Here is a 24,633-nt window from a genome sequence, read left to right as displayed (position 1 = left end):
ATTCAAGGTCCATTTAACTTGTTTTGGCGACAATCTTTGTGGGGTCTGGAGGGCCTCCAAATTTTTGTGGTCCAGCCAGACCTTGAAGGGTATCCCTCCCCCTTCTAGTAAATGCTGCCACATCAACAGGGCCCACTGTACCGCAAACGCCTCCTTCTCCCTAATGGGCCAGTTGCATTCTGTCCCTGTCAACTTCCTCGAGGTGTAGGCACAGGGCTGTAGGACTCCTTCATTGTTCCTTTGTAAGAGGACTGAAGCCACCACCATATCACTGGCATTTGCCTGAACCACAAATGGCTTAGTGGACTCTGGATATTTCAATACCGGCTCTTGTGCGAACAAGGACTTCAGAAGCTCAAACGCTTGCTGACACGCTGTTGTCCACACAACTGGATTGCATCCAATTGCATCCTGAGGAATTCAAATTTAGACAATTTAATGTATAAATGTGCATCCAGCAGCTTTTTAAGCACTTGACATACAAGGGTTATATGGTCCTCCATGGTCTTGGTATATATAAGGATGTCGTCTAAATAGACGAGTACCCCTAGATATAGATGCTCATGCAGCACCTCATTAATTAGCTGCATGAACACAGCTGGGGCTCCTTGCACCTTATGAGGAGGGGGGTCAGGACCGAGGCCTATTCTGAGATGTCTACTACCACCACCCCACCATATCATGGGTCCCCATGCCAGGCCTAGTCCTCCATAATGTTGGGAACCACTACAAACTGCAAGATGGGGCCCTATATGCAATACCACCTGATCAGTTATATGTGTGGCTGGTTGGTCCCCCAATAACGACCTGTCCATCTGTTCAAAACAGATCAGCCTAGCCAACTTCCTGAGGCTCACCCCTAGACTATCAGTGACCTTGGTGTTCATTAAACAATGAGTGCACCCTGCATCGATCAGGGCTATACATTGTCATTGCCTGGATACTTCCACCACTACCTGTATCACAAATGGTTTGATAGGCTTAGTTATCATTGGGTCGGAAACCTCCCCCCAGTCACTTCCACCGGTATTGAGCAAATCACCCGATGGGCTGGAGTCAACTGGTATAGGAACTGGTTGACTTGCCCCGTTTGACTTCTCCTGGCTGCCTTTCACCCTCTTCCTGGCCACCACCATTCTAATTAGGATAAGCCACACCCCACATGTGCGCACACCAATCACCTTGTGACCCAGAGCGAAACCACCCAGCATTAAGCATTGAGTTCCTTAACATTCATGAGAATTTTAGTTTATCTCTAGGAAATAAAATAATAGAATCATAGATTGGGAAGGACCTTGGAAGTCTTCTAGATCAACTCTCTGTCCAAGGCAGAAGACCTTATTGCATCCTGGACAAGTGGCTGCCCAATCTTTTTTTGAAGACTCCAGTGATGGACAGCAAAAACTCTGAGAGACAAGCTGTTCTATTGATGAATTGTTCTCACTGTCAACACATTTCTCCTTAGTTCCAGCTTGGATCTCTCATTAACAATGTTCCACCCGTTGCTTCTTTTCCTGTCCTCAGGTGCTTTGGAGAATAAGTCAACTCCTTCCTCCCCAGGGCTGTCCCTCAAATACTGGAAGACAGTTCTCATATTATTCCCAATCCTTCTCTTCATTAGGCTAGACATGCTTAGTTCCCTTAACCATTCATCCTATGGGTTAACCTTTAGTCCCCTTAACATCTTTGTTATTCCTCTCTGCACTTTTTCTAGGTTCTCAGCATTGTTTTTGTCTCATAGCAACCAGAACTATTCTGAGTGTGGCCTTACTAGTGCAATATAAAGGGGTACTATCACTTCTCGTAATCTTGATGCTATACCTCTGTTGATGTAACCTAGGACTGCACAGGCTTTTTTGGCTGGTGCAGCACATTGCTGGCTCATAAGTGATGGTCCACTAAGACACCAAGATCCCTCTAGCTTTCTGCTAATCATTTTGAGTTATTCCTCACCTTCTCCCTTGAATTTTTTTTCTCATTCCACCAAAATAATATTCTGAAAGATGAGATTCAAAACCAGACATTATGTGAAATCTTATGTCGGATTGTATTGCTCTTTCACAGAGAGTGTTTTCCCCTCTTGAATGACTCCATTTATTTCTTATTGAAACTCGTTTTACCAAGTTTTATTTCTCTGGAGGAGTCATGCATTTCCATGGTCACAGAATAACAATAGCCTTTCATGGAGTCCATAATCAATCTTCAGGTCAATGATTCTCTGAGAAGGTAGGTATTCCCAGTGACACATAGGTCTACCTTGCTGGCCAGAGTTTTCCTACACATGTCAGTCACTCAGAAAATGCAGAATCTCTGGGTGTGCATGGAGTACATTGATCAGAAATATATTAGAAATCTCTCTCACACACACCCTAATAGTGTATGGAGATATAACTGTTGGAAACAGGGGGAATTGCCAGAGCCAGGCCAATGGTTGGATAAGAGGCAGTTTAGCCCACAGAATGTATGTGTGGCAAATGTTTCAGAAAGGATTCTCACTGATTTATTTGGCTGTAACAGTGATTGGGAGAGAAAGATGGTTTCAGATATGCAAACTTCTGTTTACAATAAAGTCAAACTAGTACTTCTGGGTCTGTGTCTTCTGAGCTACCTCACAAAGCTGACATCTTGTAAGACTGGAAGTGCATTGTTCTCCCATTGTCTTTGCAGCCCAAGGAACTAGGAAGGTCCTTTCTGAGACATTTGCTCTATCCCCATTCCTTCTGTGGGCTAAGCTGCCATTTTATCTGACTTCTGAAAAACAAAAAAAATAAATGTAGGTGTATTGAAACATAGATGAAAAAAATATCTATGTTGTATACTTAAGTGCATCAAGGATGAAGGAAGTGTTTGTATATTTTTTAAAAGCAACTATCTTCTTTAGATCAGTCTGGGGGAATATACTGTGGTTAGTTTAAAAATTGGTATAAGCTCAGGAGTAAATGGGGAGAAAGGAAATCAATAGTGGGCTATAAATCTGTATTCCCAAAAAGATTCTGCATAGAAATGAGCCGGGAGGAGAAAAAATTCAATTTAACAGCAAATGAGTTGGTGCCCAAAGAATCCTGCCAGTTCAGCAATGAGATGCCAGAAAATGCAATATACTGATTTCTTCTCATTAACCATGGGCTATAGAAAGACTATGGGGAATGAGGCAGTAAAATATAAAGAGTTTGTTTAAAAAAGAATACATCCCAAAATTCCTGCACGCATGAGATGAAGCAAAGGGCAAAGCAAAAGCAGATATTTTTCTTCCTGTATGTACAGCATTGATTTTAACATGCAAGGAAAGTCTATGGAAAGGCATTTCCCAACAGTATAGGAATTCAAACTATTTCCTTATGAATAGTAAAGACACCTACATGTGGCCACCTTTATCTGCATCAAGCACAACTCTGTTTTGGGAAAAGAGCTCTAGTTGTAGGCTAGCACATTTCATTTGATCCAATGAATAATATATACTGTGCTGTGAATAATATGGAAGTTATATTTATGCCTATATTATACAAAATATACCAGGGTCTATAGATGCAGGTGGAATTGGGGCAGAGCTTTGCAGGCAAAATGTTTATATTAAAAAGATATTAAAATCAGCTGAGTTCAGAGCACTCAGCTTTACTATTAAATTAATAATTTGAATTTTGTAATGACAAATGAAACCTATACCAGTACAAAAAAAGATATGGGAACTCCTTTCATTAACATTATTTAAGGTAGTGCTCATATGTTGGTTATACTTGCAGGTAAACACTGTTCTTTCACTAAGGACAGAGGGAAATAAATCATAGTTTATAGGAACAGGAATGAATGCACAATTTCTGTGGCTCCCCAGGAATGATATCAGAGTTCTCTGCCCAACACAATGTTGGAACTACCTAAGATACTTACAAACTCCCAGGCCTCTGACAGAGGACTCAAGATTGAGGAAGACACATATCACCCCTAAAGGCAAGCAAGGAATTTTTAATTTTTTAAAAAAATGTACTGTGTACTTATGAATGATATAGAAGCCATTAAAACACTAGACATATGGAAGAGTCTATATTTTCTATCTTTATCACGGGGTGCTCATACCCCAAACCAAGTATACTTTCTCACCAGAGCATTTCTGAGATCAATGTGCCATGATGGTAGGTTTGTGATGGTGGTGAATATCTGTAGCTCAGATGTAGGACGGGGGTGGATGTTCATTCTCCGAACTTGTGGACTGGTTTCCAAACGTTTCGACATCATGGTAGATAATATATTCAGTGGAGTTTAAGGGATGTGTCTGTGGTTTTCTACTTATAAAGGCTTTGTGTGGTCAGTAGGTCTTGTGATGGGTCAGGTGTGACTGTGTCAGGTAAGGGTTGTGTTGGATCTTATGATGGGTCAGGTGTGGGTGTGTCAAGTGAGGGTCTTGTGATGGATCTTATGATGGAGAGGTAATGTCAGGTGGGGAGATCACTGGGAAGTGAAGTGCTGGTTGAGGGGATGGTAGCTAATGGTTTGAGAAACTGAACACCTCAAACAACAGTGATTAGAATGTAGTACTGCATGCTACCTCTGCTGACTGCTGGTTCCGTGCAATTTGGCAGTTCAAATCTCACCAGGCTCAAGGTTGACTCAGCCTTACATCCTTCCGAGGTCAGTAAAATGAGTACCCATATTATTGGGGGCAAAATGCTGACTCTGTAAACCGTTTAGAGAGGGCTATAAAGGACTGTGGAGCAGTATATGTCTAAATGCTAGTGCTATTGTGTATCCATTGTACTATAATTTTCAGCTAGGCAGAATATCCCTTCCCAACCTTTGCATCCCTTAGCAAGCTACGGATCTATATATTAATACACTTTTGGAGGGTGGGAAACAAGTCCCTAGAATATTGGCTTGGCTTTAAATATGAAGAAAAAGCTTTATCCTGCTTCAAAAAGAGACTTAACATATTTTGTGGAACAGGAGGTCTCTGAGAAGGATATTATTCCTGTGAAATGATAGTTACAGTTGTAAGTATTACATCAATATTTACTCTGGGATTATGGATATATTATCATGCTAGTCACTTCTCTCTTTCCTGGCCTAAGAATTTATTTCTGAATCCAATTCAAATAGTCTTTTTTTCCTCCCCAAATGACATGGTACGTGGCTAGGAATTTGAATTACTAAGATCAAATCTGACTCTCGCTACTGTATACTTTTTCCTTCTGTATTCTTAACCATGCTAGAAGATAGCTAGCAATGAACACCTAGTGAATTGCACTCTGCGGGAAAAAATATGTGCCAGCTCCAGTAATGCTATGATCCTGTCCTAACTCAAGTTATTTTGGAAGAAAAAAATGACTCAGGTTGCTATACAACCCCACGTTTCTGGCATTTCAGCATTACCATAAAGACTGCTTTTGTTCCTTCCAACCTTAGGCAAATGCTGGGTTCATTCTGTTTTTAGTCTCATCCTCTTGTCCAGAAGAATCAAAAGATAGCCTGGTTATTAGGTTACTCTCTGAAAGTCCCTAGAGTTGCAGGCTAGCACAATTGATCACTCAGAATTAATTAGTAAGATAAAAACAAGTACAGGAAAGGTGAGCTTGCATTTAGCAAATGTTTGCCGAACATTTATAATTTTAAAATATTTTAAAGGAGAACAAGCTAAATGCAAGAAACAGCATATCTATCTGCAAACAGTGAGCTAAGATACATTTTAGAAAATGCAGGTAGTAACATTGCATCATCTACTAGCCCAGGGACAAATTCAGGGCAGATAAAAAGTATTTCTTTCTTTTTTTTTCTATTACAAAAATAATGGAAGGAAACCCACTTATATTTTTCAGCTATCCATTTCAAGCTTGAATTCACATAACTTGATATTATGATGGTTATTGTCAATAAATTTTATTTTCCATTAACAGGTATTGCTTGGATTGGTTGCCGAGAGGTATTTATGATAAAGAAGGCATAGAAGGTTTACCATCTGGTCAAATTTATAAATGGCACTATAACCAGGAGGAAAAAAATCATGTAAAAATCCAGGGACAAAATCAATCATTTTAAAGTTCCTTGATTTCACAAAAATGATGTAAGCACATGCTTCAGCTGTCTAAAATCAGTGTAAGTCCAAGTACTTTACAGTGCTTTGATAAGTTCCTAAAGGTCATTTTCCTACTAGAGACTTATAAGTCAGTTTTGCACTAACAATTTATAGTATCTTCTAAAGTTACCCAACTATCATTTCCCCTCCCAAATAACAGTAAGGCAGACAAGCTTTATTTCTTATTAATAATGGCTGTGCTGTGCTATGAAGATGTTATAAGCTACTAGAGTGGAAATAACCATAATGCCTTCTAGATTCATCCAACCATCATTGTTACTGAAATGTTGCAAGATTTTACATTGCTTCAATGACAGCTGGATAATGCTATGAAAATGCTCTAAGACCTTAATATTATTTTTCATAGATGGTTTTAAGCCCCATTTTAAGGTGAATTTTTAATTGATTAACCAGATGCCCTAGTAATAGATCCTTTTTCCCCTTGCTATAAAATCTAATGACCTTTCCATCTAGCCAATCTTTTAGGAGTAGGCAGTGGGGAACTGCTTCAGCTAATGAGCTAATGGAATCCACTGGATTATAATTTTCCTTGTTTGACAAGAACAATAGAAATGTTGGAGAATGACAGGAAATAGAATATATGTCATACTCTCTGATTGGTTGCTGTGCAATGCCTACTGACGTGAGTGCTAATTAATTTAAACATCATACTTACAAATTGTATGATTAATAAATAGAGAAGTGGATCCCACTTCCAACAAGTGTCTATGGAGATTTTGAATCATCCAAGCCATGGTTGTCCCAAAGGTTTTTTTTCCAAAAGGCAACTGGACTTTCTTGCTTTTTTCTTTGGAAACCTTTCACTTCTCATCCAAGAAGCTTCTTCAGTTATGAACTGCAGAAACTTAGATGAAAAGCAAAATGTTTTCAAAGAAAAACCAAGAAAGTCCAGTTGCCTTTTGGGGAAAAGCCCCTTTGGGTTCCAACAAGTGCTTCTTGTTTACTGATCTTTAGATATGCCATGGCCTTTCAGATATTATCAGCTATCTTGTTAAGAAATGGAATATCTTCATGGAGAAATCCTCTGATGAAGAGCATTATCACTCCTTCGTAACCTTTCCTCTAACAATCAAAGAGCTTATTATTTCCACTTGATATTATGTAGCTCAGTGATTCCAGCTACCATTTCAGAAATGAATATTTAGATTTGGGTGCATAGCAGTAGCACTTAAATTTATATATCGCCCCATAGTACTTTGGACAGTTTATAATGTTAGCATATTGCCTCCAACAATATGGTCCTCATTTTACTGACCTCAGAAGGATGGAAGGCTGAGTCAACGTTGAACTCCATTAAGAACAAACTCCAGGCTATTGGTAGAGTTTGCCTGCAATACTGCATTCTAACCACTGTACCACCAGGGTGCATGTTGGTTGATGTTTTCAGTTTTATCATTAGGACTGCTCTCCTATCTGCGCTGCAAGTCTTTTGGACTCAGTTGGATATTCAGCACCCACTGTTGCTATTCTTGGCAAGTCCTAGCAAGATCACACATTTCTTAAGTCTCCTTGTTTTTCTTCTGTATGAACCCTTTAATGCACCTTAAAATGTGAATGGTAATGCATTCTAATTAGTTCTTTGACTGATGTATCTGATACTATTGGAAAAAGGAGATATTTCAACCTTATTTAGGCAAATCTATTTAGCACATAAGTGGTGGGATTCATATCCATACTTCTGGGACACTGCCCTATCAGGATCTTGACATGTGTGGAAGGAAGCACATAAAGATCTGGGCACATAAAGTCTTACTTAATTCAGACATTCTCATAGTAGGGATGGATATATCTGCTGATTCAGTGTCATTACTTCAATTACTTTGGAGAAGATGGTTAAATGAGTTCTAACTCCATTTTATGTGAATTTTTCTTAGTTTATTCACATATGACTTTGGTAGTTGTGGGGAGAGCCAGTTCCTCCCCACCTTGCTTGATAGATTAGCATAATTTCCAATCAATTTGACTTTTTGTTTGTTGCTTAAGCAGGAATAGGGTAACAAGAATTTACCTCAACACTCAGTTATTTTGTGTAGTTTTCAGTAAACGAAAAGCTAAAGGTTTTTTTTTGCTTGGATGCAAAATGTAAACAGAAGTGAAGTTGTATTTTCTGATTAGTGCAAGAGGCTTGCCTATAATAAATCAATTATTCAGTATAGTCTTTCCAAACCAAGTGTCCTCTAGGTGTGTTAAACATTATTCATACTGACTAAGAATGCTGGGACTTGAAGTCCATCACATCTCTAATCTCAGAGACAAGACACTGATTCAAGACTTTGACTGGGTCTTGCCAATAATTGTGTGTGAACATTAGTGTATATTAGAAGATGTGAGGATGTCCAAATGCATGCATGAAAAAGTTAATATAAGAACAGGCCAGAATAGTTGACAGTCTTTAGTATAGCTATCAAATTCCTGGATTAGAAAAGATTAAAGAACTAAATAAATCACTTTGCTTGTGGCATTTCTGAGACTGTCATTATTTAAAAATCATGTCAACAAGAATGAAAGATTTAATGCTGAAGAATTTAATTCGCCCTAAATACTTTAGATTTTTTTCTCTTTTCTTCTAAGGACATTTTGAAAAAAATGTTTTATGCTAAGATAAATACCAATAGCATCCATATGCAAATCATGTCTGTTTACATAAATGTATACAGTGCTATTTTATTGGATGCCACTAGAGTTTTTGGAGCAAATGAGGTTTTTTAATCCATAGGAAATTCTCCAATGTTAAGAAATGGTGGAATAGAATAATTAAAGAACAGATGCAAAAGGAGGGACAAAATGAAATGTGAATGACAAACTATAAAATATTTTTAAAAATTTATTTAAAATAATTAGATTGAATTTTTAAATTGCCCTGCGGTGAATTGCCCCACAGCAAGTTGGCCATAGTGAATTGACTGCTGTGATTTGGCCATGGCGAGGTGGCCATAGCGAGTTGGCCGTGGTGAGTTGTCCCATTCTGCTTCAATATATGAACAAATGGCTTAGAAAATTTACAGATGCCAAATTGGATGGGATATCTAAATCAATCTTCTAAATAGAAGACAGAAATAAGATTCAAAATGATCTTGATAGGTTGGAGAAATGAGCTGAAAATAATTGAACTAAGTGATCTAAAGAAAAATTCAAAATATTAAGAAATTAAAAAAAATCAAGTATGCAGGCTTCGTTTTTCTTTTTGTTTGCTCCTTTGAATCAGGGTTGATTCCTGTTGAATCCCTGGACAAGCTCTGCAGTTTTCAGACGTGGTTTGCCATTGTCTCCTTCCTAGGACTGAGAGAGAGTGACTGATCCAAAGTTGGGCTCTCAATTTCTAGCCTGGAGTGATGCCTTAACCACTATAGCAATCTGGTGCTCAATTGTATCTTTAACAATCTTGGAACAGTCATTTTGTCAACTAAGTATGTATCAGGAGTGTGGCATGTCTGCAAAAATAAATAAATAAATAAATAAATAAATAAATAAATAAATAAATAAATAAATAAATAAATAAATATGCAATTTTAGCCAGCTGTCAGCCTCTGCTTTGTTGCTGCTTCGGCTGCCATTGAAACGGGGAGGGGGGGCATGGTATTTGGGAAGGGAATAATTATGTGCTGGAGGAAGATTCTAGACGCTGACCTGACCATCTTATTGCGCATGTGGAGGAAGGGAGTTTCCCGCCAAGGTTAACTATCCAGCATTCCATCCTGGTGAGGTTTTTTGAAGATATCTCCCACCTGACAGTTGGGTGAATTATAATTGGACTATGGACTGGGGTGCCAAGGGGAGGGGATTGCATTATACATGATATTCTTTGCTTTCGCGCCTAATTAACCAGATTCAGCTTAGCTTCGCTACTGTTCATTTGTAATTAGTAAAAGTACACTTACTTTCAACCAAATGGAGTTGAGTAGTTTCTTTCCTGATTATTAAATGAAGTCGCACCTGACACCAGCATTACCAAAACTATAATTTCCATATCATTGGAAGTAATATTTCTCTGGCCCTATATTGAAAACAATGATTAAAAAAAGAGGGAATGAAGGGAATTGGGTAGATGACGAATATGGATGTGAATAGGTTCAAATACTAGGACAGAAGAGGTTTGAGACTATTGTCTGACAATCCTGAACACAGAATTATGGAATCAGAAGGCAGAAGAGCAGATTCAAGCTGAGAAGATCTTAACTGTGAGAGACATTTTTGGGAAACTGAGGAAAACAGAGGAAGTAGGCTTCTACTCATCACTGGATGTGTTCAAGTGGAGGCTAGGCAGCCTACTATCTGGGATGACATATGATTTATTCATCCACCAAGCAAGGTGGATCTCTTAACGTTGCTGAAATTGAGAACTAAATGACTTTTGTGGAGTGCCTGGGAATTCTATGATTCTGTATTAATCTAATATATAATTATGGCTACTTCTGTCAGTTGAGAATAGATAGATTTCCCACGTCCCTCAAATATTTTTAGGTAAGTAACAGAACTTGAGACTTCTATTTGGTCAAATCCATGGTCTATATCATAATATTGACTTAATGGAGTCTTATTGAAAAAAAACCCTAAATTTTAATCTGTAATCCACAGGGTCAAAGTACATCAAAGTAGGCAACTATTACATTCCAATATAATATTTTTTACATCCCAACATAATATTTTTACTGTATATTTTTAAAAAAGGAAAAAGAAAACTTGTGAATATAAACTGCATTCATATGCTTTCCCAAGAACTCCTATGAATTGATTGTATGGAGGTATGGAAAATATGCTTTGCAGATGTCAAGCATTGTATGTTCGGAAGCTAACGTTTCTAAATTGGAAATACTCATTGCCATTAACGGAATGATTTTGAAAATTTACATTAAAATATACTATTTTTATTACAGTCTGTGGATGAAGTTCTTCCACTATATGACTAATATAAGCTAAAATTATACTCCACTTATAAATTAAACAGTAAATGCCACTGAATTTGGCATATAATTGACTTGTTCTATACATGCCAATGTACGTGCCAGATTCTAGGCAGTGTTTTTTTAAAACAGAGTAGCTATTTTTGACAGCTGAATACATCACAAATTGATCAGATAAATAAGTTATTCTTCTAGTACAAGATTAATCAGGCATATAAAAGCAAAAAAATCAGGACTTCCTTTCCTTAGTACACTCTTGTCTACAAATAGATCTGAGCTACAGGAGATGAAATGAGTGATGCAAAGATGCTACGCAGTCTTCACTGTCAGTAAATATCTCTTTACCAGGATTACTAATTGCTGTAATATTTCAAGTCTCATCTAGCTATTCTCTTTTCCAAGACAGAAACAATCCAGCAGCAGACGAAGATGTCTACTCTGCTGTGACCTTAAGCATACTTATGGCCTGTTTGTCTGTGCAAGTTATTTTCACATGAAGACAGTGAGAACACAAAAGGACACTGCAAAGCTGCTGACCAGGAGGTGTTTGCTTGAGGAGATTGTACATACAGCTGCTGCAGTTTATGTAATCCTAGTGGCTTGTTTAGTTCAATAAAGCTTTTGCATGAATGCCAGCTAGATACGAATACATATAGAAGAATGGCAGTTGGTAGTATAAGCATCTTTTTTTTTAAAGCCCTAAGTAAATTATATGGCTCTTCTTTCAAAATTATGGGAATTATTAATAAAATGGATTAGTTTAAAACCCCCAATTTCCAACAGAGACATGTGCTTGGAGACCTTAAATGATAATCTCCCATGTGGAAGTACTATTTTCAATAAGGTTAAGACTGCAAAAGATGGAAATCATAGATCACGGCCAGCATAGCAGTTTTCTCCCAATTTAGTTCCTTCCACTTGTAATTATATAGCATGGATTAAACTATTCCTGGCTAGCATGACTACCTTGAGATTGACAGTTCTGACTCATGAAAATACCAGGATGGAAGAAGCTGATATGAAGAACTTTGGTATAATAAATGCTGGAAGTCCCAGACTCAAGAGATGCAAAAATAAATTCAGAAATACATATTCTAGCCAGAGGAAGAATCACACAATTGCAAGAGAGGCCATAATGCTCCAGGGAGAGATCTGTATCACATTTATTTGTAAAGTCACTTTAAAATGATGTTAAAACACCAGCATTCTGATAGTCTCTGGGGAAATTCCTTTGAAGAATGGAACCATAGTTTAAAAAACATGGAGGGAGGCAGGCTGCATAAAGATATCTGAATGGGCAACCTGCCTTATTTCTGGGAGAAAAAGAAAGGCATCTCTGTTCCCCTCTTTGAAATAAAATAATATCTGACAAACAGTCCTGGCTAACTTGATTTCAAAATATTTGCAGCTGCTTTGGTTTTTAAGCCTCCTCTTCCCCCCTCCTCTCTTCCTATCTAACATATGTTTTCTCTTATTTTTCCCCTAATTCACTTATGCTTGTCAGATTTTTTTTCTTCCTTCCCCTGTCTATCCTTTTTTTAAAAAAAAATCTAGAAGCTTGAGCCCATCCTGCACAATCTTTTTGGCCATCTCCCATTTACCCACATCTCTCCCCCCTTGTGTGCATTTTCAATTCAATATTTTGAAGTAACTGACAGCTTTAATCTCTAGAGGCTTCTGCATAAAGCATTTTGCGTACACTTTGAAGCAAGGGTTGGTGTCCATTCAAACTTTCTCCAGGGTGTTGTTTCTACATTTATTATTGGCATTGCTTCAGACGTAGTTTGGCTTCTGCATCATAAATAACAATAGACTTTAATACACAATTTTTTTTTGAAAGAGGTTAAATATTAAAAATAGACAGGGTAGCTTGTATTTGTATGTAATTCAATTAAAAACAAGCCAGGCAGATTTTGAAATGCTTTGGGGTGTGTTGTGTGCTGCCTTTGAATTAATAGCCTTCTGTAGCTATAAAGGAGTTTTTTGGGGCATCTCAGCTACCCTCCCTCTATTGATGTCCCCACAGTTTTAACCCATAGACATAACATGCACATGCCTAGAGAAAATTCTATATGCCTTTGTGTCAAAAAGGGGGGAAATTCCACATTTATATATTTCACAGATGTAAAACCTGAAAGAAGGGGCTTTGGAAAGTCATATTTGCTGACTCATATTTTGGGGGGTTCATGGATGCCTGAGCCAATATATTTAGTCCTGTAGTCAGAGTCCTTGAGGAGGCATGATGCTGAATTCTATATGAAGCATAAATAAATGATGTCAGTTTACAGATGGCGGGGACCATTGAAGATAAATGACCTGCAAAGAGGAAGGAAATGCGCAGGGATACCACATAAATACTAAACTGCAGTCCCAAAATGGCACAGGATCCCCACTAAAAAAAAAATCACAGATAGGATATTTTTACAATGGCAAATTAAGCTACAATGGGGTGCTACTTCACGTTTATGGTTGAAACAGCTCATTTGCTGAATCCACACCCTGAGCAGCATGAGAATGCACGTACCGAAATGACTCGAGCTGTCTTCCTTTCCTGCTTTTGCTAGCTGCAGCTGCTTGTCAGCCAAAACAGGCACCAGGCGAAGTCTTTGTGCATTTGAGAAAAGGGCTCAATTGAGAAAAAAAAAAGCACTTGGGCCCCCCAGGAAGATGCTGTGCAGATGTCCCATCCTGGCATGACACCCTGGCCATGCATGAAAAGGGCAGAGGGAGAGGGCAAGCTCTCTCTGATGGCAGATGTCAAATTGTCCTTGCCTGGAACAGTTATTGCTGCTGTTGCGGCAGGAAACCATTACAAAACTGAAACCCTGGAAAAGAAGAGCACGGAGCTCTCTGCTTGAGACTGCAGCAAGTTTCTTGTGCCAATGGAGCCTCCCATCACCCATCGCCCCTTCCTGCTAAAGCTTCTTGGAAACCCACAAAAGAGCCCAAACCCAATAAGGCAACCAGTAACAGAGGCCAGATAATCCGAAGGTGATTTAATATCATAAGGCCAGAGGAAAGAAAGCCTTTTCATAGGAGCAAGGCTCTTGCTACCAACTGCTCTGAACCGCCTGCTAGTGGAGTCTGGCTTTTCCAAATCCCAGGCCCATAATTAATGATGTCCTTTCTGTCCCACATCAACTTAAGTGCTGCTGCCACCTGGCTATTCTCTCATTTCTCTCCCATACTGGGGGAGCTCTGTTGTCATCACCTTGATAGGAGGCAACTGACCATTGCATTAATTAGAAACTGTCTCTATGCTCTGTGCCATATTATGTGTTCGTTTAGGGTAAAAATTTTGCTCTTGATGCAGTTTTTACTTTAACTCAAGCAAGTTTTTGTTCTTGTCTTGCTTTTTTTGTATCACTGTGAATGGGATCCACTTTGAAATTTATATATATAGATGGTCTATGACTTGACTCTTCCTTTCAAAACCAAATATAAGGAAAATGAACTTTAGTAATTAAGCTTCCTATCAGTGGCTTTCCAGAGGACTGAGCCCAAAATCATATGGGCAATTAGAGATGATCACTGTGCTGTAACATTACACTAAACCATACAATAGCCTTTTTTCTCGCTCAGCATGATGTGTGAACAGCATCAGAAAACAAACTTTAATTTGTTTTAAGATAGTAAACATTTGTTTTAAACTCAATTTGCTACTGGCTCACTAACTACAGTGGTGGCTTAGTGAAATGTGTGAACAGGATTACATTTGTGGCTTATTCTGATTTAATTTTATGCTTCAGAGGTGCTAAACAAGGAAAGAAAAATGAACTGGGATGTGGCCCAACAACCAATGATTGCTTTTCTGGTTTGTTTCTGACATGTTTAACAAAATAGGTTTTAAAAAAACTTATGCCAAGGAAGGTTGTATATATGAAGCACAGTGGGCTTGACTTTACTATCAAATTTCCATGAAATAGGAAATGGATTACTTTTATAACACAATGTATAGAAAGGCACGATTAAGTGGAGTCCTGTATTGCTATTATTTTACAGTACATCATTTTTGGATAATCAAGTATATCTGTTACTATAGATTTTCTTAAGCTGTGCCTATCCAGATGTATTGGTCATTTCTGGCTGGAGAATCATGGCATCTGAAATCTGAAATATCTGCAGATAATACTTCACTATTGCAAATTCTGGGAACTGCAGTCATTCAAATCAATATCAAGAATTTCATTTACTGCATTCTGGTGTGGGTATGCCCCTTGATCCCCCCCTCTTACTTATCTGATATTATTATGACTGTATTTCTTCATTTTAATAACATATCCACATGAATGTGGCAGCTTGTAATAGATTTTTTAAAATGAAAATAGGGGAGTGTAATCATTTATTAAAGTTGGATAAGAGTCATACTTTTTCTAAGCACTGGATTTTATCTATATTTCACTATATATTGAACAGTCATCATTTATGGCATGCATAATCTTTGCTTTTGATTTCATGAAATCGCATAACAAATACAACTGCTTTAATATCCAATTCATCCTGGCACATATCCTTGAAATAAGCCATATACTGTTGATTTTATGGTAATATTATATTCATATTTGATTGATGTTGGAATGTATAAAACAGAGGAACCCAAGAATTATTTATCAGTCAGTGATTTAGTGAAGTTTTTGTGTGCTTTAAATAAATGGCATGGTCTCAGCAATTGGTGGGACAAAATAAACAATAGCCCCCCCCCCCAAAAAAAAAAATTGAATGTGTGAATTTACTGATTCTTGTCTCCACTCAGCCCACTGAGCCATCTTGAAGGAATGGAACTTGTCTTTTGAATTCCTTTCAGTGTTCACAGCAGAACATCCCTCTTGGACTTCTTTTGAAATAAAATGGCTGTGCTGACAGCATTCTCTTTCTGTCCCCTTTCTACTACTTGGCTTGGCTACTACTTGAGAGCCGAGGTGGCGCAGTGGTTAAATGCAGCACTGCAGGCTACTTCAGCTGACTGCAGTTCAGCAGTTCGGCTGTTCAAATCTCACCGGCTCAGGGTTGACTCAGCCTTCCATCCTTCCGAGGTGGGTAAAATGAGGACCCGGATTGTTGTTGGGGGCAATATGCTGACTCTGTAAACTGCTTAGAGAGGGCTGAAAGCCCTATGAAGCGGTATATAAGTCTAACTGCTATTGCTATTGCTATTGGCTGCTGTGGTAGCAGTTAAATAACCCCGTTTAGGTCAACTGATGAGGGAGAAGTACAGAAGAAAACATGACACCTAAAGTGATGGTCATGCCTAGTTTAAAAAGAAAATTAAAGACTAAAAACTTTTTGTGACCTTAAATCCACTTAATGATATATAAAAGAACCTCTTGGTTTTGTTACTGAATTGATACTTCCGAAGTTTCCCCAATTTCCTCTACCTCCAATTGTAACCTATTGGACACAAGAAAGCATTAAAAGGCCTTAAGATTTCAGAGATCTGATTTAACGTGAATATTTGTCTGAGCTTTTGGCAAAAAAGGAATGAAATTTGAATAGGGAAGTGATTTTGTGTTTGGTCTGAAGAATCCATCAGCAAAACCTCTAGTTTGATTTATTACATTTATTTAATATATTAAATATGCTGAAGCATCTTGACATCAGGCTAGAGACAGCGATGTGACCCTAAAATTTTCATCTAGAAATACTTGACCTCAAAATGTATTATTTCTTCTTCCAAGATGGAATCAGTTTCCTCTTGTGCAAATGTTCTCATCTAGCCTCCCTTTCCCCTTTGGGGTCATTGAATAAATAGTGGTTTCTGTAGCAACACTTACATTTTTCTTTCCACAGTAACTAGAGTGGGGGCATTTATAAGAGAAGCATAAGGAAAGCACTGTTGGGCAGGACACAACAATTACAATTTCCCGTTTGCTTGCTTGTTTGTTTTTGAATTTTATAACTGATTTTTTTTTCATTTGAGCATGATAAACACAACTAAGAATATCATCAAAAAAAATGCACAAATGTAAAACTATGAACAAAAACAGCACAATGAAAGTTCAACTAAAATGTAACCGAAAAGGCCTTCAATTAGAGTCCATTCATAACTCTCTTGATTAAAAAATAGGGGTACATTTATGCCGATATTTGAAAGCTGTGTTATTAATACAAAAACATGTAGAGTGTATTTAGAGATTAATTTGATTTCTATGCCTTTTGGGTTGCTACTTCCAGTTTCCATCTCCAGGCACCAGGCAGTGATGAATGGCACTGCAAAACCCACTGTCCTTATATGTGATGATCTTCATATCAGCAAATGCTTACTGTTCCCCCACCCTTCTTCCTTTTCTGAGAAGGTGGATGATAGGTCTGTTTGTCTGGAAAGACACACACACTTTCCAGATTTCTGAGGTTCTACAAATATTAAACCTTGTGTGTTGTTAAAGAGATTTGCAAAGCATAGAGCATTTGTTTTCAAACAAGATGTCTTTGCACCAAAGCAGTTTTACTTGCTGCCAAGATAACATATTTACATGCTGTAATGCTTTAGGACTATGTGAGCAGCTTACTCAGTGCAAATTCCTGAACAAGCAACCGTCTGTACATAACACATTTTGCTCTGCGTTAGTAAAGAGCACTTTCCTCCCTTCTCAATTACACTTTCCCAGAACAGATTAGTGCTGTAATTTTGGAGAAGAAAATTCTGCTACGAGTTGAATAAGTGGGCATAGTTTTTATTTTCACAATATTCAAACTTTTGAGTGAAAATCACTAGATTGGTTTTTGTCTTATTTTCTGTAGTTATTAAGCTGTTGTATTTCTTTCCGCATAAGACATTGATTTTGGGAACAGCACATAGAGGACTTTGCTGATATTTTTGATGAGATAATAAAATCAACAAATATATGGGATTTATTTATTTATTTATTATTTATTAAATCGATTTATAGGCCGCCCAATCCCGGAGGACGCCTAATCCCGGGATGAAGTTTAGTATGCAAGCTTCAGGAGAGCAAGACACACTAAAATTCATTAATGGCAAATATTCAGTGATTAATTTATCTTAAGAACACTCATTTCCCAAGACATGATTTCTAACAATTTCACAAATAATGTTTCTATATAGATGCAGGCACAATAAGTGCACAACAGATCTTTGGAAAATGGTGGTCTATATAATTTTTCAGTGGATTAGCATGTTGATACAATTTTATGCAAAATCTCTACATCTCTACGGTTCTAACCTAGCAGTTATGAATACTTAACAGAACTATGGATATTATACGGGGAAAAAGAAAGATGGAAAATAAGTCAATTAGTGTTCTCAGTGATAATAAACTTTAGTTTGCTTTTTTGTAGTGTTTGTCCTGCAAATGCTGGTGTCTCATTGCAGATATATGTAAAATGTGCAGCATCTACAGGTTTACATCTAATGAAATTTCAGAAAATAGAATCAAAAGTAATTCTTTAGGTATCCTACCTAATACAAATTACATATATGGTCCCTTTTTGGGACATTATAATGCTAATTTGTCTAGGTTCCTTGAATCATAGCAAGTGTACAAATTATACAAAATAGTTGCAATCCAAGGAAGCTTAGAAGTTAATTTCCAAAAAAGCATACATAAAATTCTATTTGCAGCTTTAATGTTTACCATATCTTGGGAAATAAAACCCTTTCAGTTATAATTCCTGGTTTGCCATGAAAGCAAATACAGCTAAGGAATATATTCTATCATTAAAGGCAACTAAACTTTTACTCCTAGCACAAAGCAAGGCCCATAAATCTAACTGGACATATTCTCACCGAACTATACATATGGCTAAAGGTTTGATTCTCTAAGTAGAAAAATCTACAAATTGAAGCTTGCTGGATTGTTTATTTAAGGTTATTTTGGATGGTAAAAGATTTGAAGAAATATAAGACTTTATACTGATACCTCAAAAATTACCATTTGGCTCAATATCTAATATTTTAATTTTTGATGTACCATGCAGCAGGATGGAGTAGAAATCCTTATTTTTTATTTATAAATTGCCATTACCTTTTATAAAGGCGCTTTGGGCATTTGCTTTGAAATGACTAATATTTAACTAAGAACGGTTCTTCAAGAACTATAATTTACTTAGTTTTTGGTGCCAATGTTTGAATTGCAGTGCAGTGTTAGGCCTGTAAATACCCTAGAGTCAGTAAAATGGATTGCTGCTGGGGGAAAAATAGAAGAGAATTTCAATAAGCCTTTTCAATGAATTGGTTGACCATTTCTACATCTTTCAGAAACCGAAGAGCAATTGAAATAGAAATGCGTCATGATTATATGAAGTATCCCATGATACTTTCTGATTAATGTGGCAATCTACGGATAATTCTCAAGCTTGGTTTGAAGAATTTCTTGAATTTCATTTCTTGGATTGTTTGAAAAACGTCAAAAGGGTTCTTAAATGCTTTGCTGATTAATCCGGTGAGAAGAAGCCAATGCAACATTGTAACCTATTATCAGTCAGATACTGTTCTACCGCTGTTCTATTATGCTGTATAAATGCTATATAAATGATCCTTAAAATAAATATTTTCTTTACAAGTAGAGAACACATTATCCATAAAACTTCCTTTAAAAAAAGACCTTTACATATTATGTTATTCTTTCATGCTATTAATTAGTGTAAATCAGGGGATTCTAGTCTACAAACAGGCATTGGGCCTCTATATCAAGATGGTAGCTACACGCGTTTAAAAAAAGGAGTGGGACTTTGATCACATGGTCATGACAGCCATCTTAACTTGATCCCTGATGAAGGGACATCACATTTTCGAACAGAAATGGCTACTCCTATAAATATCTAAAGCGCTTAAAAATAACTTTCTGACAAAAGTTACGGTTTTTAGAGTGAAGCAAACCCTTTCACTTTGGTGTTATGTGGCATTGCTGAGGAAAAGGGAAAAGAACAGAAATTTAAAATGGAATCTCCCTTTTAATTTTGTGATCCAATACCACATTTTTATGACTCTTAGCTTTTTAAAAATGTAAGATTTTTTTAAATAGGGGATGAAACATTTCTACTCTAACTTGCTTGTCAAAGACAACTATAAATTGTACATTTTCTCCTATTTCCATTAGATCATATTTTTGCAATAGAAACTGACAAGATGTAGAAAAATACTAACTTAAACATATTGAACACATTTATCAAGCTACTGACAGAACATTTCATTATATTAACCTGGCAAACTTCACTACCATTCTAGGTAACACAAATTCCTCTCCTCTCCAAAAAAGCCTGATTTAAAATGTGAAGTACAATATAGCCCCAGATAGTACTTTATCTGTAATCTTAGTTTTGTCAATTTACTTAGCTATCAAGCTAACTTTAAAAAAGTTATACTTACTTTATTTCAGTCCCAAAAGACAAGGTTCAAACCAAATCCAATGAAATAGACTAAAAACCCAGCCAAAAATGGTAATTATCTTCATATAGGCACATTCCAAGTTATATTCAAAAAAGTAGCCCTGTAAAACTATGTCTTAGATATTAATTTCTGATTATGCTTTGCTGTAATTTTTGAAAACCTTGAAAATTCAACAAATATAGAAAATGTTGCCATCCTTAAAACAATGGGTATATCAATAAACCCATGTTCATTCTTGCCTATGCACCCTGTGGACTTGTTTCTTAAATTGAGTAACATAATATAATTATTTCTTTAGGAAAATGTGTGTGTGTGTGCATGTATATATTCACACATATATGCATGTGTATGCATATATATCCACATATACAGTAATATATAGCTTTATATTATATTTACCAGGTTTAACAAACTGCATTTAATGATAGAATAAAGCAAAGGTCTTGTGTGTTAAAAAACAACCAGATTTTGCAGGGATGTACAGTACATACAACATTGTTGGTAGACAAACCTAATGATTTATCCAACCTAAATTAATTGTTTTATTTCTTTTCTTTTTTAACCTCAACAATCCATTCTAAGTATTTGTTGGAACTGTTTCAAGCTTTAAAAGCAACACAGATTGGTATGTAAACTGATTATATATTGTTTCATTTAAATGGCACTTGTGAATAAGCTGCAAATTCTTTCAGAATTGCTCTGAATAAAACGCAAACAAATTTTATATTGGGAATGTCACAATATTTACAATCACACACCAGATGTTATTTGTCCCTATTAATTTAGTAATGGCTTATCCGAATATCGTATGTTTAACCAAAAGCCTAGTTTTCTTTTTCATGTAATTTATGGATACGCTTCCCCATCCTTCCTTTATTTTTATTTTTCATAGGGTATGTACTGAAGTGATACTGACATTTACTTCAGTCTCAAATAACTCTGCTTTGAAAAGTCATTTCTGTTCCATTATGGGCAATTGGATTACTGACTGACTAATTGCATGCTTAGTATCTTTCCACAGCGCATATGGTTTGCAAAATCTCCTTTAATCCAGTATTCTAAAATATCAAAAGTGATTTGAGAATAAAATATAGGTTTGGAATTTTGGGTGACAAACAAGCAACATGTTGAAAATTAGCAATGTCTTCTTTAAAAGGCTGTTGCTTCTGGAATTTTTTTTTGCAGAATTTGCTTCAAATTTCTTATGTCAGGATGACTATTGGGAAAGCATCAATACAGACACAATTGAAAGGCCTGGCTTCTATGCAGCATAGCAAGATTAAAGTTGCTGTATGTATGTATGTATGTATGTATGTATGTATGTATGTATGTATAGGCTAAATATGGGGTATAGCAAAATGTAATGGCTGGTACCAAAAATGTTCAAGGAAGATAACAAATGTCTGTTATCAGATGGTTTTGAAATGAATCTTCTTTGCATATGTGTTCCATAGAAAAGATAGGCGATTTATATGTCAATAAAATGAGGAGAGAAAAACTGCATACTTTTTCCTGCTTTTCTGTTGGCTGGTAAAGTAAAGTATTTGCCACAAGACAAAGTCCCTGTTAATACTTAGTGGACAAATTTAAAATACGCTTTCAGAAAGTTTAATAAAATTGCAATCTTATTAATATATAATTATATACCCTGAAGCTACCCATAAGTTACCTGCATTCCAATAATATTTGTTTGCTATCTTGTATAGAGATTTGAATTGGCAGGATCAAAGAAAAGACTAGCAATTAAGATTTGGCGAATTGGTGCTAAAGCATAGGACGTATTTGTTCTAAACTAAGATTGCACTCCATACACAAGCCATTCAAAAGCTTATTGAAGTAAATAGTACTTCAGCAGTGTAATTGAGTGCAGAATTTATGCTGCATGCGTACCCTTTGGCAATGTGGATTTTCTTGATAAAATGACCTCTTAGATGACCACTATACTCCTTACTAGAGATCTAAAATATTTTATATTAGAAGATTGGGAAAGCACTGATCTTAACATTACTGGAAGAAAATTTGTTAATTTTCAAAAACTAACGGGAAAAGAAGGAAGGGAAGAAGTAAGGTTTTTTTGTAGATTTTTTTGGTATTTGGTTATGGGTAGTTTATCTATATACCTAGATATATACAATGATTCAGCATTCTTTATCAAACGACTAGGTTTTGCATCTCTAAAACACATGGAAGATGAAATGTTCCAGTCATGCGGAGAAAATGATTTGTAAGATTGATGAAGCTTGCAGCGTGTGAAATAAATATAGGTCCATAACTGCCAGCTGATGACACTTCACATTTCCATAATATAAGATTATAATATTCATTCCCATACAGTAAATTTGCCTTCTCCCTGTGTCTTTAACAGGAACTTCTGAGAGAACCATGTGGCTCTGCTGCCAGTTCAATCATATACAGTTAACAGATTAATCAGAAACATGCAGAGATTTCAATATTCTATGCTTTTATCCACTTGTACATGCTATGGAAATAAAAGGGGCTTAATTCTAAGTAGAGGTTGCATAAGTTTCTGAAAAATGAAAAAATTATTGTAGTGAACCAGTACAGCTTGGTTTCTGGAGCCCAGGAGGAGAAATTGTAGCAATTCTCCTGACACAAAGCAATTATTTTAGAATGTGCCATTATAAATAAACCACTACAGCATAATCCAAACTTTTAAACTTATGATGAGCCCCGTCCCCCAGCAACTCTATGATTTAAGGCAGAAAGAGAAATATTTCGTTTGGTGGTAGGATGCGTGCAATGCTTGCTGCTACCGCTAGTTGTCGCTTTCTTACCAGTCTGAGTACTCGATGTTTTCAGCACTGCGGTTACAGGCAGAGAATGCAGTGCTAATTACGAGTAACTCGTAAAGCTGTCAAAACTCCGTATATCCAGAATTAAATAATTAGAAACAAACAAAACATATAACTCCAATCAACAAATAAACAAGATGAACGAAAGATATGAAGAGGGAATCCCCAAAGAGCCTGGAAATGTTTTGGCAAACAGATCTCAACTAAGGCAAGCGTACCATATCCAGCATAGCATCTCCAACACCCAGGCACCCCTAGCTGAGTGGGTTAGGAAAAAGCCTACCTGAAGAATACTACGGTCTCCCAAAGGTAGACTCCAAATGCATTGAGGTTACACATTTTTTCAGATCGGATGGATTTGTAGTCCACAAGTCAGCACAATAAATTGGCACTTAGCAACAAAACAAGAACAGTAATAATAATAAATAAATGCCAGACTGAGTAAAATGGTGGAAATTTTCCTCTTTGTTAATTTTCTATACAATCCTTGTAGTTAGAGACGCCCGGGCAAAGAGGAAGACGCTGAGCTCGGACCGATGAGGCGCTGGGAATTCAGGACCCTGGACAGCAAACCGCCCCCCCTCCCCCACGTTCTAGCACCTTGGAGAGAAAAAAATTGGCCTCTAAACTCCCGCGCTGCTCTCCGTGTTAAAACAGCCTCGTTGAAGCGAGCCAGATTCCTGCAAAGAAGAGAAGAGGTCCCTTTCTTTCAGTGGAACCCCAGCGCTCTCACCGGGCGTCTGGACCATGCAGAATGCCACGAGAATAAATTGGCCATGTGGGGGGAAAGAAACCCGGGGGCTAATCTCCTCGGTCTTTTAGGGTTATCCCCCTCAGTTACATCCAAAGGAATTCGCGATCCTCCGCATTTTGCTGCATTGTTCCGGAGATGTTGTTTTCCCGCTGGTCGATGTTTTGATGCCCTTGATTTCTTCCTCCAGGGATCTATCCCACGCGAATAAGTTATTATTGCTGCAGGGACGGTGTCCCATTGCTCATGACTAAAGCGGGGAAGGAAGCTAAGGGTAAGTTTCATGGGCTTCGGCTCCCATTAGGATCGGAAAGCAAGAAAAAGCGAAAAGTCTCTCGACTGCTTCTCCCTCAGGTCCATTTTCTGCCTTATCTTCTCGAATTCGCGGGATCCTCAGACTTTCCTGCTGCATTAATTTATTAAACTAAGGCGGAGGAGGAGGAGAAGAAGGAGGGGGAGAGGAAAAGCTTGTTAAAAAAAAAAATACACGAAGAAAACCCCACCGTAAGCCAACCCCTGGAGCGTCCTGGCTCCGCCCACTAGCCCCTCTCATTGGCCAGTGAGCTTGAAAAGCCACCTTTTGTTGTGCTCGGATCAAATGCTCGTTATTCAGAGAACGGAGTTAACCTTTAAAGCGCCGGTGGTTTTTTTGACCGCTTTTGGAAATCAGCGCAGCTTTGCATCTTTTGAAATCTCTTCCCTTCTCTTTTTTCCCTAACGCGTCCCCGACCTAGGACGGA

The 24,633-nt window shown here is 37.3% G+C and overlaps 1 protein-coding gene across 2 annotated transcripts in view; it reads right to left on the bottom strand.

Moving 5' to 3' along the window:
* Positions 1–24,316, bottom strand: part of GLRA1 (glycine receptor alpha 1) — an 84,241-nt gene extending 59,925 nt beyond the window's left edge. For both annotated transcript variants that reach the window (XM_087709423.1, XM_014067913.2), the window contains exon 1: positions 23,426–24,316. In XM_087709423.1, the coding sequence (XP_087565549.1) occupies positions 23,426–23,481 (56 nt within the window). In that variant the 5' untranslated portion in view covers positions 23,482–24,316. The remainder of the gene's footprint in view (positions 1–23,425) is intronic.
* Positions 24,317–24,633: the final 317 nt, after the last annotated feature.

The sequence above is a fragment of the Thamnophis sirtalis genome, unplaced genomic scaffold (genome assembly GCF_051295495.1).
Source record: "Thamnophis sirtalis isolate CommonGarterSnake01/CBP01778 unplaced genomic scaffold, rThaSir2_p1.2 scaffold_3, whole genome shotgun sequence".
NCBI classification, from domain to species: domain Eukaryota; kingdom Metazoa; phylum Chordata; class Lepidosauria; order Squamata; family Natricidae; genus Thamnophis; species Thamnophis sirtalis.
The sequence above is the reverse complement of the archived record's forward strand: the minus strand, read 5'-3'. Positions and strand labels throughout refer to the sequence as shown.